General features: G+C 34.7%; 3 protein-coding genes and 3 non-coding genes across 6 annotated transcripts; 3 read left to right on the top strand and 3 right to left on the bottom strand.

Annotated features, from left to right (window-relative positions):
• Nucleotides 1-576: 576 nt before the first annotated feature.
• LOC111498888 lies at nt 577-1,711 on the top strand. Its single transcript, XM_023150243.1, has 5 exons — nt 577-880; nt 954-1,049; nt 1,126-1,266; nt 1,348-1,418; nt 1,484-1,711. Exons 1-5 carry the CDS (start codon nt 577-579, stop codon nt 1,709-1,711), a joined length of 840 nt encoding a protein of 279 aa, XP_023006011.1.
• A 1,005-nt stretch (nt 1,712-2,716) lies between these two features.
• Nucleotides 2,717-2,788, bottom strand: TRNAG-UCC. Its single transcript has one exon. It is a non-coding gene; the product is annotated as a tRNA-Gly (tRNA).
• An 812-nt stretch (nt 2,789-3,600) lies between these two features.
• Nucleotides 3,601-3,672, bottom strand: TRNAG-UCC. The gene has a single exon. It is a non-coding gene; the product is annotated as a tRNA-Gly (tRNA).
• Nucleotides 3,673-3,943: 271 nt separating this feature from the next.
• Nucleotides 3,944-4,015, bottom strand: TRNAG-UCC. The gene has a single exon. It is a non-coding gene; the product is annotated as a tRNA-Gly (tRNA).
• Nucleotides 4,016-12,893: 8,878 nt separating this feature from the next.
• LOC111499327 lies at nt 12,894-14,864 on the top strand. Its single transcript, XM_023150903.1, has 4 exons — nt 12,894-13,053; nt 14,159-14,323; nt 14,414-14,484; nt 14,559-14,864. The coding sequence occupies exons 1-4, from the start codon at nt 12,993-12,995 to the stop codon at nt 14,757-14,759; spliced, it is 498 nt and encodes a 165-aa protein (XP_023006671.1). The 5' UTR covers nt 12,894-12,992; the 3' UTR covers nt 14,760-14,864.
• Nucleotides 14,865-16,733: 1,869 nt separating this feature from the next.
• Nucleotides 16,734-18,027, top strand: LOC111498889. The gene is made up of 4 exons (XM_023150244.1): nt 16,734-16,967; nt 17,053-17,196; nt 17,279-17,349; nt 17,830-18,027. The coding sequence occupies exons 1-4, from the start codon at nt 16,742-16,744 to the stop codon at nt 18,025-18,027; spliced, it is 639 nt and encodes a 212-aa protein (XP_023006012.1). The 5' UTR covers nt 16,734-16,741.
• The last annotated feature ends 3,089 nt before the right edge of the window (nt 18,028-21,116 follow it).

Genomic DNA, 21,116 nt, shown 5'->3' on the forward strand with positions numbered 1-21,116 from the left:
TAACCACTTAAGCTATTCAACTTGACTGTTGATAAGATTGGCTCCTCCGAAATGATATACTACCAATGGCTTCAACCTGGCTCTGATACCACTTGTTGTTTTTCGACAATCGGCAAGGATAATGGTCAACTGAAATCCTTTTCGGTGAGAGGAAATCGTTTGAGGGAAGTTGTTGGAAGAAAATAAAGATGATAAAAAGAATGGAGAGAGATAATTGCTCAAACTTTACCTTAAAATGAGTGATTATTTGTTCAGAACATATTTACCTATTTAAATATCTAACCGCTCGAGAGTGCCCAACTAAATCTGTGTCATTTCGTACAAAATTGTATCTAAAACTTTTGTTAATCCACTTTTGTTAATCCATTTTACTTTTTGTCAAATGGTGAAAGGAATGTATTCAATCAACTAATTAAAACGTGTAAATCTAAATAAGGAAAAATTTCAGGTTTTATCTAACACAGCTCAATGTTTGACACTAATACTATTTATAATAGCCCAAGGTGTACACTAAAACCTCATCAACCACAGCCGATCCACCATTCTCCCATCATGTTCATTTTTATGCTATACCAAATGCACGACCTTGTGGATGCCACCTCCGTCCTCGCCGAGACATACGATGACATATTTGATATCAAATTCTCGCCGACAATGTTCTCCATAATGGCCGCTACGACACCCTCCTCGCGTTGCATTATAGCACTCCAATTATCTCCTCAATTCTTCAATGCATATTTGTGCCACCAACTTCATTACAAATTCATTTACATCGAAAGCTTCTATGATTTCATGCACAATTTTGAACGCAAAGGTTTTTCTTCATTAACCTTCACTTTTCCTGAACCAGATCGTGTGGACTCCAATGTGGCTCTTCGTGGTTTGTAGTTTATACCCTTTTCACCAATTTTAATTTTCTTGAACAATTTAGATTCAAGAATCTTGTTTTGCAGTCATGTCCGAAGCTTGCATCAATGTTTATTCATGTACCATTCCTTGGCGATTTCTTGCTGCAACTGCGATACTCAAATTTTTTGATGGCTCAAATGGTTTGGTTTGTAATATCTATATCTTTCAAACCCATTTGAGTTCTTTAAAATCTGATACCCATTTGGGATCTTTTAGGGCATTTCGAGGAAGTTGAGTTACCAATGTTTCCTTCGTCTAAGGTGATGGATGTTGGGGCATTTGATTTTGGAACATTTGTGTCAATTGACTCGCAAGAGTTCATAAACATTGTCACATGTTTTAATGATTTTGATTATGGTAATATATAATAACTCATACTATAATAACATTGTCACAAATTTCTTTATGTGTTCTTGATCTTGTTGGGATTTTTCACAGTTCTTGTTACTTTAACCAATTCACAAGTCATATTCTCTTATGGAAAGACAAAGATTATTCTAACCCAAGAGGTAATTGTGTCTCTTTTGATGTTATAAGATTATTTCAATCTTTTAAATTGGCTAATGTTATGCAGAGAAGACAATGCATTATTGGAGGTGTTGCAGCAAGTGTTGAAGTTGTTTTTGTAATCAGTCTCCAACCAATGACAATTTTTTGTAATTTGGCTCGTCGATTACGAAGGGTGTGGCTATTCAAGTCGAGTGATTCAACGAGAGGGGTAATCGCGGCCCCTTTAGGGTTGTATGCTCGATATTTGGCCTATTTTTCAGATAGAATCGAGACGACATCGAAAGATCTATAGTATACGAAATATGATAACTTTGTCAAGTATATATTAATATAACATTTTTGTAACAAAGTAAACTTGGGACTGTAGTTGGTTGATCGAGAGTTTATGCTCAAAGTGGAGCATATCGTACTATTACGAAGGTTCATGGTTCCTAACATGGTTCCATATGCCTTGAGGGCTCCACCAGATTTACGTCAAGTTCAACGCATTTTTTTTGAATTTACGTATTTATTTGGAAGGCAATTATCCTAACTGGTGGATTACAAACGCTTGCAAAGAAGCTAATAAGATAAGGAACTACTACAAGGGGAGTAAGATTCGAATTACCTTGTTGATCGAATATCTCAAGGCAAGAACATTGTTGAACATTGTTTGAGATTCGAATTACCTTGTTGATCGAATATCTCAAGGCAAGAACATTGTTGAACATTGTTTGAGATTCGAATCACTCTACAAGCAAGAACCTAAACTAGGTAGAATTGCAAAATCTCAAGGCAAGAACATTGTTGAACATTGTTTGAGATTCGAATTACCTTGTTGATCGAATATCTCAAGGCAAGAACATTGTTGAACATTGTTTGAGATTCGAGAATTGCAAATAAACTTAGTCATTGGCTAAAGAGCACTTCTTTTACTATATATTTTCCAAGTCTAATGGCCTTAAGAAATAGATTAATGAAATTAACAATGGTAACCTAAACTAAATTAAATCATAATGACATTGGTCTTTTAATGATTAGACTATAATCATAATTTAGGTGTCCCTTAGGGGACAATCTTAATCATAATCATATATTAATATTTATTTGCATTTGCGAGAGTCGAACACGGGGCTATTGCTCGGAAGGCAATTATCCTAACCGTTGAACTACAAACTCTTGCAAAAGCACACTCATAAATTAGGTACCATTGGTCTTTTAATTAATAGTTTGATAGTTTGTAAGTAAGACAAACAAGCAACACAGTCGTTATTAACACTTTAAGGATAAGCTCAAATCTCATATATTAATATATATTTGCGTTTGCCGGGAGTCGAACCCGGGTCTATTGCTTGGAAGGCAATTATCCTAACCGTTGGACTACAAACGCTTGCAAAAACACACTCATAAATTAGTTACCATTGGTGTTTTAATGAATAGTCTATATATAAATAAAGACCAACCACTTTAAGGATAAGCTCTCTTCATATTACTAATATATATATTTGCGTTTGCCGGGAGTCGAACCCGGGTCGTTGGACTACAAACACTTGCAAAAGCACACTCATAATTTAGTTACCATTGGTCTTTTAATGAATAGTCTATATATAAATAAAGACCAACCAAGCATCACGTTCGTTGTTACCACTTTAAAGATAAGCTCACTTAATGCACACGGTGAAGACCCATTGTTACCATTTTAGGATAACCTCACATCATGTATTAATATATATTTGCATATGCTGGGAGTCGAACCCAGGTCTATTGAAAGCAATTATCTTAACCATTGGTCTACAAATGCTTGCAAAAATACATTTCATACCTTAGTTGCCATTAATCTTCTAATGAATAGTCTGTTGATATAAAATAAGACCAACAAGTGACCTAGTGAAGACCCATTCTTAGATAAGAAACCTTTCCATAATAGACGAAAGCTCGAAGGAGCACTGAAATGGAATGACATTGAACAATATGGAGGAACCTTTGCGGTGGACGTGAAGAACGAAGGACGAATTGTGGTTCTAAATACTTAAAACTGGTCGTTGATGTGCGAGGTCAGCCTTGATGCAAATTTGGTTCGATTGGACGGGAGTGTCATGTAATCACCCTACTNACCATTGGTGTTTTAATGAATAGTCTATATATAAATAAAGACCAACCACTTTAAGGATAAGCTCTCTTCATATTACTAATATATATATTTGCGTTTGCCGGGAGTCGAACCCGAGTCTATTGCTTGGAAGGCAATTATCCTAACCGTTGGACTACAAACGCTTGTAGAAGTACACTCATAAATTAGTTACCATTGGTGTTTTAATGAATAGTCTATATATAAATAAAGACCAACCACTTTAAGGATAAGCTCTCATCATATTACTAATATATATTATTTGCGTTTGCCGGGAGTCAAACCCGGATCTATTGCTTGGAAGACAATTATCCTAACCGTTGGACTACAAACGCTTGCAGAAGCACACTCATAAATTAGTTACCATTGGTGTTTTAATGAATAGTCTATATATAAATAAAGACTAATATATATATTTGCGTTTGCCGGGAGTTGAACCCGGGTCTATTGCTTGGAAGGCAATTATCCTAACCGTTGGACTACAAACGCTTGCAAAAACACACTCATAAATTAGTTACCATTGGTCTTTTAATGAATAGTCTATATATAAATGAAGATCAACCACTTTAAGGATAAGCTCTCATCATATACTAATATATATATTTGCGTTTGCCGGGAGTCGAACCCGGGTCGTTGGACTACAAACACTTGCAAAAGCACACTCATAATTTAGTTACCATTGGTCTTTTAATGAATAGTCTATATATAAATAAAGACCAACCAAGCATCACGTTCGTTGTTACCACTTTAAAGATAAGCTCACTTAATGCACACGGTGAAGACCCATTGTTACCATTTTAGGATAACCTCACATCATGTATTAATATATATTTGCATATGCTGGGAGTCGAACCCAGGTCTATTGAAAGCAATTATCTTAACCATTGGTCTACAAATGCTTGCAAAAATACATTTCATACCTTAGTTGCCATTAATCTTCTAATGAATAGTCTGTTGATATAAAATAAGACCAACAAGTGACCTAGTGAAGACCCATTCTTAGATAAGAAACCTTTCCATAATAGACGAAAGCTCGAAGGAGCACTGAAATGGAATGACATTGAACAATATGGAGGAACCTTTGCGGTGGACGTGAAGAACGAAGGACGAATTGTGGTTCTAAATACTTAAAACTGGTCGTTGATGTGCGAGGTCAGCCTTGATGCAAATTTGGTTCGATTGGACGGGAGTGTCATGTAATCACCCTACTAGGTAGCGTACAATGCATTTGTAGTTCAACGGTTAGGATAATTGCCTTATTATTAGAACTCTCATAGTTAACAAAATAAAAAATAAAAAAACCCCACAACATATAGGGGCTATTTTGGATGATAGGTTGGGTCGAGTTAGGTTAGGTTAAAAACTGTACTCCCTATTTGACTCGTTGATATATGAACATAACTAAAAGATTATCGATTGGATTATGCTCAAATTGACATATATCAAAGATATACTTAAATATACATCATAAACCCATTTCAAGTAGGCTTATATGTATATTTTGAGTATCCAACCTAACTCTAATGAATATCATAGAGAAAAGATATGAGAAAGCATATCAATATTAGCTTTGAGAAAAATATATGATCTCATAACGAGCAAGAGATTTCAAAGTAGGGATAAACATTCCACAATGAGAATTCATAGTCCTATAAAACCATATCTTCTCGACCTCAATTGCCATCTTAATGGAAAAGGGCAAGATATGGAGCTTGATTTTGAATTGAGTTTCAACTTCTCCATAACCTACAATATCACATTCTCCCTTCTACAAAACATCAACCAACAAATTTAACGTAAGAACTTTTCAAAAAATAAAAAAATAAAAAAAAAATACTTAGAATGTCGTGATATTAGCTCACGAACAATACCTGCTTGTTCAAAATAATAAATTCCTCGTTTTCCATAGAGATTTTGACTTGAGATTTTTTCATAATAATATAAATAACATAAGCGGTGAAAGATTAATAATTTGTTTTAAACAATTTATAAAACAAGAAATAATAGATACGATAGCATATAAAAAACAACTGTTTATATCATTTTTCGTAAGTCATGAAATGGAACAAAAACGAAAAACGTCTTGAATCCTAATTACCTTGATTAGAAGGGAAGTAGTTCATTAGTATATATCGTCTTAAATCCTTTGAATAATTGAGAAGAAATTTGCACAATTCAACCGCTCCTCCATCCACTTCTCGGTAAGGTGACAATTTGGAATGTGTCCGCATTTCCTAGAAGTGTTTTTAACAAGAAATGCAAGAACAAGATAAGGAAAAGAATGAAATGACAGCTCGTTATACTAAAATGCCACAACTAAAATGTTCTGATATCACTTGTTGAGTTCTAATATCACAACCAAAAATACTGTGATACCCAATTAATATAGTGGAAGTGGAAACAAGAACGATTGCACTCACACACAAAAACAAAAATGAATCAAAGAGACAAAGATTTACATGGTTTGGAGAGAAAAAATTCTCCTACATCCACCCGTGATAGTCAATCACTATAACCAAAGTGTTCACACTACAAAGTCTCTTTTACAAAACTCATCCAATTGCCACTGACTAAATCCAAAATAACAATTACTCCACCTCTCAAAATTATATGAGACAAGTCTTTATTATAAGCATAACAATACTAGAAAGAATGAAATATTTGTTCAAGAATCCACAAAGATTTGTGTAAATAAAAGAGTATAAACTAACTTGAAGTTGAGAATATAAGGGTCAATTGGTTCATATGGTGGAGAAAAATGAGGTACATTGAAACCAAACGCGCCCTAGAGAAACGAACATGGCATCGTGGAGGGATGCGAGGGAAATCCTCCAACGGTGATGCCTTTCAACGGAATAGTTGGCGAAGAATTTGGGCGAAATGTGCAGTTTTACAACGAAGCCATGGGTAGGGTCCGACACACTCATCGAGAACGACGATGGCGAGACGTTCATGTCGGCGTACTTAGAAATTTCATGGACTTGGATGATTGCATCCAGGAAAGGATCAAAGTCGTCAAGCGTAACCAAGAACATGGTGGTGGTAATGTGGTGTTACAATTCTTTCTCAACTTTAAACAACTATTTTTTTTCAATCCCATTGAGTTCTTATATATTAGAGCAAAAAGATTTAAAGTTCATGCAATTAAAGATAATTGTGATATTAGTTTTAATCTTTGTAAATGATTCTATTTTTTTAACTTTATTTTTTTGAGTTTTTGAAGTAATCAGGTATCACGATCAAGGGTCCAACGGTTAGAATAATTGCCTTCCAAGCAATAGACTCGAGTTCAACTGAACTCGACAAATGCAGATATATACATCTTTAAATGTTAATGGCTCTTCACAATGTCTCTTCATGATTCAACACGCAGATATATACACATATATACTAATGTGATGTGAGCTTATGAGCTTATCTTTAAATGTTAATGGCTCTTCACAATGTCTCTTCATGATTCAACACACTTCCACTTTAGTGTCCGAGTCGATACTCTTATTTTCTCTCGAACCATAGTAATATTTTTTGATCAAATCATTGAATTATTTATTTCTCTTGAAATTTCTCTTCAATGTTTATTTTTACACACGTCGTTTTTTCGGGGGCCTACAGCCATTATGTGGCATAGGGGTTACATCCCGTATGAAACTTAAGAGTATACCGCTTCTACGAATAGCTCTTAACGCTGCATCTCTTCCGAGACCAGGGCCCTTTATCATGACTTCTGCCAATGTCTCTTCATTGTCCTTTTTTATATCAATAGACTAATCATTAGAAGACCAATGATACCTGAGGTATGAGACGTGCTTTTCCACAAGTGTTTGTAGTCCAATGGTTAGGATAATTGCCTTCAAGCAATAGACCCGGGTTTGACTCTCAGCAAACACAAATATATACTAATGTGATGTGAGCTTAGCTTTAAATGTTAATAATAGTTCCTGAGGTATGAGACTTACTTTTATCGCAAGCCTTTCTAAAAGCAAATATATACGAGAAATGCTTTTGCGCAAGCGTTTGTAGTCCAACGATACTATTCATTGGTCTTACTTGAGGTATTAGATTTTCTTTTGTGCAAGCATTTGTAGTCCAACGGTTAGGATAATTGCCTTCCAAGCGATAGACTCGTATTTGACATCCGGCAAACGCAAATATATACTAATGTGATGTGACCTTATCTTCAAATGTTAACAAATGGGTCTTTACAAACTCGTTTCTTGGCCTTATTTTATATCAAAAGACTATTCATTATTGATCAATGGTACTTGAGCTTCATTATTGATCAATGGTACCTGAGCTATTAGATGTGCTTTTGCAAGCATTTGTAGTCCAATAATTAGGATAATTGCCATACAAATGTGATTGAGCTTATCTTAAATGTTAACAATGGGTCGTTCATATTATCGCTTCTTGATCTTATTTTATATCAACCGACTCTTTATTAAAAGACCAATGGTATTTCTAGTATGAGATGTACGTTCGTATTCGTTTGTAGTCCAATGCTTAGGATAATTGCCTTCCAAGTATTAAATTTTTTGTCCGTAGGGGATGAAATCGATTTGATTTCTGTATAGAGGAGTGAAGTCAAAATCAATTTGATTCCATGGGAAGGTTACAATTCTGAAGATGCGGTACGTAAGCCGACAATTCTTTCTGGTTAACTAATCTCTTTCTTGGATTACTAACACTTCACGATATTTAAAAGGTCCTGACGTAATTGCTTAAGATTTCAAACGTCAAGTTCGCGTTTGTTTGTGCTTTAGTTATTTGTATTTGTGCTATTTTCTTCCGTTCTAATGGGGGATCTTTTCGATCGATTGCTCCGAATTCCTTCAACGATTCATAAACTAACATCGAGTCGAATTCATTGGAACCACTTCCATCCCAAATCATTAAGAAAATAGGGAGAATCTAGATGAAGAAATTCTTCAAATTCGAAACCCTAAAATTTATCCAAAACTTCGACGAAGATGTATTCTCCTCCAATCGAACTTGATTGCTCACAATTCCTTCACCAAACCTATTATAAACATCAAGAAGAATCAAATGGAGCAAGAATCAGCTCAACCCAGTAACTAAACAAAGAGAATCCAAACCCTAAACTTACCATATTTCGAAGAACTTCGATTCGAATCCTCCAATGACTTTCCTTCGAATCGACGCCATCAAACTCTTCTTTCAACTCCTATCGCTTACCGACCTAAATTTTTAAAAACTAAGAAGGAAAGAAACAAAATGATTATCAAACTGACCTAAACGTTTTAAATTGAAATTCAAATAAAAAAAAAATATATCCCATGAAATTTGAAATGTAGGGTATGAGATGGATGGCTGTTTATAAAAAGGAAAGGCAATTCAATTGGGGAGAAGAAGTCTAAACTTGAGAAATAATTGAAACAAAGAATTTTGGTCATTACCACCACCATGTTCTTGGTCCAGCTTCAACAATTTGAACCTCTTCTGGACGCAACCTCCCTACTAACTCAAATTTCTAAGGACGCCGACGTGAGATTCACTGCGTTTATGCTCTCGTTAATTGCCTCGCACACTTCACCTCGCTTCGTCGCAACGCTGCAAATGTCGTGCCGATTGTTCACCAACTACTCCGTCGATCATTATTACAGTTCGAAGGTTTCCCTCGAGTCCTTCCACGATGCTATGTTGGATGGCGGAAATTTTTCTTCAATGTCAATCCATGTTTTGGAATCAAGACAACAAATGATCCTTAGATATGAGAATCCATCAAGTTAGTATACAAGAAACAACAATCTTGTTTCTTTTGGTTTCAAGAACATAATTTCCTTCAAAATCTTTCAAGAAAATCACTTCAATTTCTTATTTGATTTCCCGATTTCCCTTTTAGGCAATGACCCACCATTGCATCTTGAATTGCCATTGTCACCACCACAAGCCGAGAGCTTAGGCCAAGTTGAATATGGCAAATTTTTCACTGTTAATTCTAAAGTGTTAAGGAAAATTATAAAAGAATTGCCTCTCTTCCAAGATGATTTAGGTATCAATTCTCTTATTTGTTTGTTTCAAATTTGATTTTGATTTTGATTTTGATACCCTTGTTTGTATGTCACAGTTCGTGTTGCTGCAACGAGTACTCGAGTCAAGTTCTCAATAGCATCTAAGGAGATTACTGTTACTAAAGAGGTATTATATTGTTCATGTTCATCTCAAAAGCTTATAATTTGAAAGAAAATAAGCAAAATATAAGCTTTAAAATTGCTTGATTTTGAACAGAGTGGAAATTGTAGGATCGTAGGTTATGAAGGAGAAGATGAAACTGAGCTGCATATCACTTTTCGTCCCATGATGTTTTTCCTTAATTTTACGTATAAAGCGAATAGGGTTTGGTTTTATAAGACAACTAATTCTCAAAGTGTAATTAGTGTCCCAGCTTTTGGGATGTATGGTCAATATGTGGTCTATTTTCCCAGGTTATGATCAAAATATTGATACTCAAATGGCTGAAGATTTTGTTATGAATGTGAATTTCTTTTAACGTATTTTGTCATTCTCACAAGTAGCATATTCACTAGGGGACCTCATATCGTAATTTTGTTATGAATTTCGAATACCTTACCCTTACCTCTCGAGCTCAAAAAAACAAAGTTAATATGTGTGGTGCTCGAGTAAATGAGCGGTATATGAATGAACTGATACCACATCTGAATGAGAGTGATATTATAGATATGAGAGTTAAGAAGTGCTTTTGAAAGTTACTATCTGTTAAAATAAAGTGCATATTCCTTTTTGGTGTCTCAACCAAAGATTTGCTTTGAATAATTTTATATGGGATGATTTCTAGTAAATTTTCTTAGTAACGGTGAGTGATGCACAATATGATGAAAGAACTTGTAATAATTTGTGAGGATAATTTTTACTCGTGGATGTGGAAGACAGGACCGTTCATGTATTAAGATGAAAAAAAAAAAAAATACTTGCTAGCAACACTTCTGGCTTTAGTTTTGTAGTGTTACGATACTGATACACTTGCAATGTTATGAGATATAGAGAGTGCTATTTTGTATTTGGCTAGAGACAATTGAGATGAACTTTATAAGTCGAGACTTTCTAGAACGAGAATGTAAATGATACACTTGTAAACTTTTTTGTAATAGTAATTGGTTGTCATTCGTAGATGTAGGAGAATTTCTTTTCTTCAAATCTGGTAAATTTTTGTGTCTATTTGTTGGTAAGTGTATGACTGAGATCAGCTTCGGTTGCAACAATGACTATTATATAAGGAAAGATGAAAAGCAAATGCACATTTTGTATGCTTATTTGTCTTGCTAGCGTGATTAAATTTTGAGGACCAAGTTCTCTAAAAAAGATTGATATACAAATTTTGGAAATATGATTTTCAAGAACAAATAAGTAAGCTTGCAATGAAAAACTTATCTTCGATAATTAGTGGCGTATGCACGACTAGTGGTTGATGAAGTTAAGACTTTCATAATACCCCAAATACCTCTAATATTACTTGTTGTGTTGTAACTTTCAATGTCATAACATTTAACATTCTGATACTCAATTGTTGTAGCAAAAATGCCACAATCAAAATGTGATGATACTCAATTGTTGTAGTCCAAATGCCACAACGAAAATGTTCTAATACTCAATTGTTGTAATAGAAGCGGAAGCAAGATCGATCGCACTCACACACCCACAAACAAAAATTAAACAAAGAGACACAAAAATTTACGTGGTTTGGAGAAAAGAAATTCCTTTACATCCACGGGTGGTGACCAATTACTATAACAAAAGTGTTTATAAGTTTATCTCTCACACTTTTATACTACAAAGTTTTTCCCAATTGTCTTTAGGAAAATACAAGATGACAATGAATCCAAACCTCAAAAAATGATAGAAAAGCATTTATATAGGCCTAACAATACTAATTCTCAAACCAAATAAATGAGAATATGAAACAAAATGATTATGAAAAAAATGAGAGCTAATAACCAAAATAATTAAGAATATGAAACAGTCATGAACTAAATGAGAATATGAACCCCTCAAAGTTATGAACTCGATTTTTATAGTAGAGACTATTTCGGACCAATTAGAATAAAGATGGGTGATATTTACCTTTTTAATTAAGCTTTTTTTAAGGATGTGTAGGTTAGATATCACGTCAAGTAGATGAACCATGAATATGCTAATGGTTTAGATTATGCCTTAATTGCATTCTATTTTAACATGTATGATTAGTATCATACACTAAGATGTGTCTATCATGTGGGGATGGGGATAATTAGGGGACTTGCTAACACACCTCTAACCATGAATGAATCTCGATTGACAAGAGTTTACATTCTGATGTCAGAGATAGTACTATGAAACTTATAGAATTTGATTTAATGACTTTGTTGAAGAACAAGACCTTTAAATCTAAATTATTGAAGAACTCAAAAAATGACAAGAATCTACCTAAAGGAAAGTTTTGGAACGGATTACCTTGATGATCAAGATCAAGAGTAAAGCAAACTCGTTTCTAAACTTGTAATTCAAATATCTCTACAAGAGGTTTGTTCAATACCACTCGAATAACTATAGCATGCAAGTTATAAATACAAGAATTTGTAAAGTAAAAAACTTACCTCTCAACCAAACTAAAATAGAAACTCTATTCAAAGAGAAAGAAGGCTTTATATAGTTTGGGAGGATTACAATATAACTTTAACTATCATATTAAAAACTAACCTAAATAAAAATTAAAATAATACAATAAAAAAAATGTGTTATAAAAAAAATGTGTTATATCTAGTAACCATCTTTATAATAAGATCTATAAATTCAACTCTGAGTTTATTAAATGTAAATTAAAATACTTTTAATGCATCTCTATTTTACAACTCAACCTTATACAACAGTTAAGAAAGGATTCCAACATCTAGAATTTCCTTTTAACGAGTCCATCATAGCTTGAATACAAGTGATTAAAGTTCAGGTAACTTCTTGACTTTTTTTCCTTGTAATTCAACCTTGAAGTATGAAAATTTCTCTATCTTGATTTATATCAGATGGAGTTAGTTCTTATAATTGACTAAACGATGCATGGACTATTAGGAGTAGCCAGCTAACCGATAGAAATCTATAAGGATGAGCAAGAGTTGGTATCAATAGGATGGTGCCCTGAATATAAAATGATCCATAGACTAGAAGATTTGTCCTACCTTACCCATTTATCATGTTGATCTTCGGCCTTAAACACATCCATCGGTTCTTTAGGGCATGTTGTCTACTCACTCAACTTAATGAAACAGCCCACGTTGAATTCTCGAGATCCATGTTCTCAATCAGAGTCTCCTACTTTTCCCCTCACTTCGTAGCAGCATTAGGCTTCAAACCTTCCTTCTTTATCTGTTACATCAATTCAGATACACAGATTTGCACTCGGAGGATTCCACTCAAGAAATTCTGCCATTATTTGACCAACGGCTTAACTTGTTTTTCAATGCTCTTCACTCTAGTTTACAATAACCCACCTCGCGCAGTCCTTGCTTTTCGGAATTCTTGTAAGTATATAGCTCATTTCTTGACCAAGTTAAAATCTTTTTCCGTTTGATTTCAAGAAGATAATCCAATCTCGATCAAGAACAAAATCTTGATTCTTTCTTGAACACTTTTGTTGTAAGTTGTCACGAAAATGTATTGTCATAACTCTCATTAAGTTCATAACTCTGATCGTTCATATTATCATTTTGATACATGAATCATCTCAGACTATATAAAGGGATGTCTAGGATGGTTGAGAGTATTGAATTTAATTGAGTCTAATTGTCATTTTATACTTATGAGTGAAAATTGAGAGAAATTTTGTAATAAGAGAGGGTGAGATAAACATTTTATAAACACTTTGATTATGAAATCTTGATCAAGAAAAAAATCTTGATTCTTTCTTGAACACTTTTGTTGTAAGTTGTCATAAAGTTGTATTGTCGTAACTCTCATTAAGTTCATAACTCTGATCATTCATGTTATCATTTTGATACATGAATCATCTCAGACTATATAAAGGGTTGTCTAGGATGGTTGAGAGTATTGAATTTGATTGATTTTGAGTATCATTTTGTATTTGTTGAGTGAAAATTAAGAGAAATTTTATAATAAGAGAGGGTGAGATATACATTTTGTAAACACTTTGATTACGAAATCTCGATCAAGAACAAAATCTTGATTCTTTCTTGAACACTTTTGTTGTAAGTTGTCACGAATATGTATTGTCATAACTCTCATTAAATTCATAACCCTAGCCGTTCATATCATCATTTTGATACATGAATCGTCTCAGACTATATAAAGGGTTGTCTAGGAAGGTTGAGAGTATTGAATTTAATTGAGTCTTAATGTCATTTTGTATTTGTTGAGTGACATCTAAGAGAAACTTTGTCGAGAGACTTTGTAGTAAAAGAGTGTGAGATACATTTTGTGAACACTTTGATTATTGAGACGGGTTGCTACCCATGGATGATCTTTGTTTAATTTTGTAAACACTTTCGGATAAATCTTTGTGTCTCTTTGTTTAATTTCTGTTTGTGAGTGTGTGAGTGCGATCGATCTTGCTTCCGCTTTTGGTACAACAGCTTTAATCTCATTTTGATCTCAACATATTGAATCCAGTTATTACTACTGATGATCAATCGACATTCATTTGTGAAATGATGTCGTCGGATCCAGATGATCATGAGGATGACGTAAATTGCAATATTGACTTTGCAACCTTTGTCTCAATTGATTCGAAAGATTTCCAACATGTTGTAGAAGAGTTTAGAAACATTATAACAGGTGATAAATAGTTCATGTCTTGATTCTTTTCTTATATTACTTAAAAGAAAAATGTTGATGTTCTTCAAAACCTATTGTCTTTTCTTATAGTTTATGTTTTCGTGACGAACTTACAAGTGAGGTTCACATGTGCATTGAAAGAGATTATTCTTAGCCAAGTGGTAATTAATTCAAACCATTCATTGTTCATATGCATGGAAGAAAGGTGTATGAATAAATTCATGGTGTTTTGTAGGAAGAACAATGCATTATTGGAGGTATTGAAGATGGACAAGAAATTCAATTCGTAATCACTCTCCATCCCTCGAGATTTTTTAATGAATTGTCATCTCAAGTGGGAAGGGTATGGTTGTACCGGACAAAAGATGCTCGAGGTGCAATCTTTGCACCTATTGACTCCAATGCTCAATTTGAGGTCTATTTTCCCATAATATGACATGGGAAATCCATGCTCGAGTTTTGAGTTGTAACAATTTGTCTTTCGAGAGACTTGAGCAACGGACCACAACTATGATCGTGAAGATATTTGTACACAAAACAAATCACCGAACATATGCATGTATAAAAATGTCATGAGTCAAAACCACGGTTCAGATCTATCTCGATTTCTGTAATTTCATAGTTTGTATATGAACTCACCTCGAGTTGACAACTCAGGTTTGATTTGTGTAAATAAAAGTAGCATAAATGAATATGCAAATATATAATAATTAGCTTACTGGTAGACTGATCATTTATTTTACATCGTTATTACGTCTTATTCTAGACCTAAATATCACATATCAAAGTTATAAGCGTTTTGAGGCTAGATACTCGTCATCTAACCTTATTAACTCTTTTCATTTCATTAGTTCCCATCATTCGACCTGTGGGAGCCCATCTATCTAATGAGGGTTACCTTGAGGTTCTAGGTTAATAGCTTTTTACTCTTCCCTTCAATTGCTCTTCTTAATCTAGCTCGTTGGAGCTCATCATTTTCTTTGATTCTTCATCGCTCATCTAGTTTCTTGGTGCTTATAGTCTATCATAATCTAACCCATAGGATTCATCTGTCTACTTGTCATGTGATATCAATGTGGATACTCTCTTCATGGTTTACTATTAAGGAAAAACTATCAAATCTCTAACATCTCCACATCATATCGTTCATACCATAATCACTAGAATATTATGAAGACTCGTCTAGACGGTCAATGATTAAGAATAAGCTAGCAAACCCTTAATTGTTTTATACGTAGTAGCATAATTGAATCATCTCAACTCATAGGATTGTAACTAGCCTAACTAAATAATTTAGCTCGTTCTCTAATTGTCTAAATACGTGCATACATACATTATTGATCAAGCTCTCAAGACTTAAATCTCATTCAAATACAATCTAATTAGTTCTCGTTAATCTATATTTGTTCATAGTACTTCATTGTAATCGTATCCGTAATCCTAAACGTAACCAAATCCCCATAATCCTTGTAACAATGATAACAACAACACTGATCTTGGATGTTCTTCATTAATCTCTTCGATTTCTTCCACCAATCGAAGGCTACTTTCAAAATGATTTCTATGAGACCAATTTCATGCAAAATTATCAAGTTGATTGGGAGAATTTGGTGTCATTTTGTATTTATCTAGTGACATCTGGAAGAAAGAGAGTCAGTAGTGTGAGTGTGTGAGATATATGAGGCTGAGGTCCAACTACGAGGTTGAGGTTCAAACTTAGGTTCAACTACGAGGCTAAGGTCGAGTCTAGGTTGGAAGCTAGTTTCCTAACCTAATTTGGTGCTTCTATTTGTAGCCAAGTCGTCATGAGAATTGTTATGAAATTGGGACAAATTGCTATAAAAAGAGAAGTTTAGAGAATGGATTTTTAGTGACTGTCCCTTCCAACAACAATTCTTCCTTCACCAATGACCAACTGGAACTAAGAGTGATACTCATTCTCATACTTAATCTCTCATACATGAATTAAAGCAATATTAATGCTCGTACATGAATGAAAATGATTTATGTACCAAAAGGGTTATGAACTAATAAATGAAAGTTATGAACGGTTATAAATTAAATAAATAAGAATATAAACTAAGAGAGTTATGAACAAAAATGAATGACAATAGGATGTGCATGAACCTATCCTTCATCGCAACTTACCAAAAAAAAAAAAAAAACTATTAAATGAAATAAAATTCGTTACTACCCATTTGATTTCTTATATAATTCATGCATATAAAGAAAGAACAAAAGTGAGGGACATTAATATAAAACCATCATCAAATTCAAACAATTTAGGCCCTCCATTGAAACGCTATCATCCCACGAACCATGTTAATGTTCAAGCTTGACCCCTTGGCTCCTTTTTTGGACACAATCCCAATACTCTGTCACATTGGTCAAAAAGCCAACATCAAAAGCACATCGTCCATGTTAACCCTAATGGCCTCACCCCCTTCCAATCGCTTCATTGCATCGCTCCAAATCTTGCCTGAATTCTTCACCTACTTTAACTCCGATGAGCCTCACCATTCAACAATTCCCCTCGAGCTGTTCTACATTATTATGCTCCGTATGGAAATCCGTGGCTTTACTTCAATGTACTTCACTCTTTTTCAACCATTAACCAAAGTCTTGCTCACATTTCAACGCTCAAGTTCGTACATATTTTCTTCTCTTCAACAAGAATCAAGAATCTTGTGTTTCTTTTGGTTTCAAGAACATATTATTTTTGGTGTTAGGTCATGAGCCCAAAGTGATGTTGTGTGAATTGGATTCGTTACCTTTGGAATTGGAGGAAATGGAGCACATTGATTATGGAACTTTTGTGTCAATTGATTCACAAGACTTTAGACGTATTGTTCTTGAGTTAGATGTTCATTCCGGTGATATACTCTTCCTTGAAATCTTTTACATTAACTTCTTGAAAGAACATGTTTCCTTAAACTTTGTTGTCGTTTCTAATAGTTCATGTTTCCTTAACGAATTCACAAGTCAAGTTCAGTGCTTCAAGAAAGGAGATTGTTCTTACCAAAGAGGTATGATGTCTTTGTTGTTAGTTGCCATGAGTATATACGGTAATCTCTTTTGGTTCATATTTTCATGTATTTGGTTCATGGATAAGAATTAGTATTTCTATGCCGGTATAAATGTATGTCTAGCATTGTTTTGATGTGTGAAGTCATTGTCATTTTGTATTTTCTTCGAAGCAATTGAAAATAATTTTAGAAAAGAGATTTTGTAGCGTGAGAGTGTGAGAGACTTGGCTTCCACTCGTGGATGTAGGGGAATTTCTTCACTCTGAACCAAATCTTTGTGTCTCTTTGTTTAATTTTTGTTTGTGGGTATGAGTGCGATCGATATTGCTTCTGCTTCCACTTCCGCAACAACAATTGAGTATCATAACATTTTGGTTATGACATTAGGATACAACAAGTGATATAAGAGTGGTGTTAGGGCATAATGGTCTTTTGATGTTTACTGAGGTTTATTGATTGAATTTGGTTGATGTTGTGTAGGAAAGACGGTGCATAATTGGAGGTCTTGCAGAAGGAAAGGAATTTGAATTTTCGATCACTCTCCATCCGTTGGTGTTCTTTCATGAATTGAGCTATAAAGCAAAACGGGCATGGTTGTTCATGTCAATTAATTTCTCCACTATCATTGTTTTTCCCCTTGGAACTTCTACTCAGTGTTGGGTTTATTTCTCTCAATGACATCGAAAAATATTGTTTGCTAAGAGACTTCTTTTCTTTTTTCAACGTAAATATATCTGAAACTGAGAATTATGAGAAAATATGGTATTTAGAGTGAGCAAGTATTAAGAATGTTATATTAGAAGTGATTTTGAAATCACTAGATCTTTGTACCCATGGTGATCCATACGCTATAGTAACCTGATTGTCACAACGTGATTTTTGAGGTCTCGAAAATCAGACTGCGATGGAAAAATGAAAACGAAAATAAGTAAAAATAAAAGTAAAATAAAATGAAATGTGAAAATGCGATAAAATTTAAAACTTAAAAACAAGTAACACTACAATTAAAACACAAAACGAAATCAAGTTACAAGACCCGTTGTTCAAAATTTAAATGCGAAAAGGGTTTGAGATAAAATTCTAGTAGAAAATAGAAAAGATTCAAATACAAAAATACAAGAGATGAACTGCTGCTCTGGAATGACCCCCACTATGACTCTATATCTCTTGAACGCTCTCCAATCTCAAGTAGCAGTCAGCGAACATTCATTCGAAAAAGAAAGAAAAAATTGGGTGAGTATAAAAATACTCAGTAAGCAACTTACTTGTAGGCTCTGATTGCATCCGTATCCTAGTAAGTATCCACGAGGTTTACTTTGGACTCTAGGGAGTTTGGCCCTAGGTTCCACTCCTAGCTGAGCAACTAGGTATCCTAATGTTTCGAGTAGGTCTCTAAACTAAAGCGTACAACTAAAGATTTGTGCTAGTTTCCGATTTTTCTTTTCTACGACTTAGGTGGTTTGCCTTACTTATGTAGTGAATGTTCAGTGTCCTGGGTTGAGGTGTGACCTCATAATCTGTGATGCATTATGGTTGGATCAGAATTTGAATCTGAACAGCAATTTAAACATCACTCATGGAGGTTAGCTGATAGACCCTCACACGAGACCATAAAGTCGCCAAGGTTTGGGGGAAGCAATCCCTCCCTATATTCCAAGACGTTTGAGGTTAGCTCCTATTCACACTACTATAGGCTGATGAACTATCTTTGTCATTCTTGATTGTTGTGGAGGCCTATGAGGTTCTTAGGGGCTTCTAGGCATCCCTACCCGATAGCTATATGTCGTAAGCCGTTATTGTTGTCTTTTGTTTGCATCACATATAACACCAATTTCAATCTCTCAAATCTTGATTTCAAAACTCTCTTTCGAAATCTCTCTGCCCCCGTTTTCTAAAACTTTCTTCTTGAATTGGGGCTAGAGGCTCAAGCATACGTCGCTTGGCCGTAGGCGACATAATAATGAATTGACTTAACTCACTTCTTGCTGGGAAGTGAGTGTCAAACAATCGCAAGTCCGCTGTCATCAAAAGTGCGATTGTGACAAGGTTTAAATCTCATCTGTCATTTCCAAGACGTTTGGGGTTAGCTCCTTGGGGCTAATACAAATCTCTGGATGCACTGAGGTCTAAACCTTTGATAACCGCTCACAATCTTGGGGTGCAGGGTCTACTGGAAACGTTTTAACCAAGGTCAATGTGTAAGCCGCACTAATTGTAGCACCCAAATCTAATCTTAGTACTTTCATGCATACTTTATTAGGGAGATACACCTATCCATCACCTAAGTGCGTAATCCATAATTTAAACCTTGTTTTGGTCATATGGTGTTGAGAAAGTCTATTGGATTCCTAAGGTGGCTTGGTGGTTTAACGCGAACTTTTCACTGCAGGTTGCTTTGCTTCAACTTTTCTAGTCTTTCTTAGTCTAGGAGCATTAGAGTCTAGATCCTCTCACTGTCACTCACGATCCTAAGGTACTCAGTCTACTAGAGGCGTCTTGTGTTAGGTCATCGTCTAGCCAACTTAACTCTAACTCCCTAGCTTTTTGCAGATAAACACCCTCTACATGGAGAACACAACACTTAGAGCTAACACATACTATATCATGCACACATACAACTAAAAAAGCTCAACAGGGAGATAACAAAAATCAATTACCAAGAGAACAAATCGCAATAGCAAATCCTCAGTTATGGCATAGTGGAAAGCATATAAAAAAACATTTATCACAAATTTCATCGTAGAGTCATTTTGGTAATTTCTGTTGGGTTTAATGTCCTAAAACTCATAGTTTGTAAACAAAAACATATTTTATTTTCAATAAAGTTATTATTATTGTTTATTCAGTAAAAATTGTTATTGAATAAAGTGAACTTTACAATCATTAATCTAAACAGTGTGATCACTAAAATTGTACATGTGAAGACATGTGAGTGGGGGCGTCCTATGCAATGAGTATTGCATAAGATCGAACCATTAAGAAAATCACTCTCACTTTATAATGTCGTTTACTATTAAGACCTATTTTCTTTTCATTCGATGACCTAGGTAACTCGATCTTAATCCTGAGCTAACCATGAACTCCTGTTTATTCGAAATTATCCTTAGATTTGCATGGGTGAGAGTGGCTCAAGTTCGCCGACTCCATAAGCCTCCCATTTCGGGGGTAAGACTGGGTAAATGGCTGGGGACGTGGGGTGCAAGATGGATTCAGTCCTACCCACTCTTAGGGATAGAAGAAAGGTAGTTCCCTTAAGTACTGACTTCAGGTCTTGAACAAGGGGCCCCACCCTCTCATTGGCCTGAGAGGGATCTAGTTTACTGATTGGACCACAAACCAATTGTTCATTAGAGGAAGAGTGAGACACAAGAAACAAGAAGTAACTTCAGGGGTAAAACGGTAAATTGACCCAACTCTAGTTACGAACAACCTGTGAAGGATCGACTTACCAATCATGGTTATATCAAATGGACAGAAATATATCTATAGTGAGGGGAGTGCAACTACTAGGCTATAGTGGAATGTCCTAGTAGTTAACGAATGTTGGTTAATGAGTTTAACCGGTTAATCTTGGATCGTTGGAGCCCATGATCTATAGGTCCATTAGGTCCCTCTGCTAGCTCATATCAGACTAAACCATAGAACAGTGTGACGAGTGAGTTCAAAGTGTTCGAATTCAAATTAGGGAGAATGCACTACATATATACAATATATTTAACCGCATTTTTGTTTTATTTACGAATTAAACAAAAAGAGGGAATATGAGA

The sequence above is a fragment of the Cucurbita maxima genome, unplaced genomic scaffold (assembly GCF_002738345.1).
Source record: "Cucurbita maxima cultivar Rimu unplaced genomic scaffold, Cmax_1.0 Cma_Scf00026, whole genome shotgun sequence".
In the NCBI taxonomy this organism is placed as follows: Eukaryota; Viridiplantae; Streptophyta; class Magnoliopsida; order Cucurbitales; family Cucurbitaceae; genus Cucurbita; species Cucurbita maxima.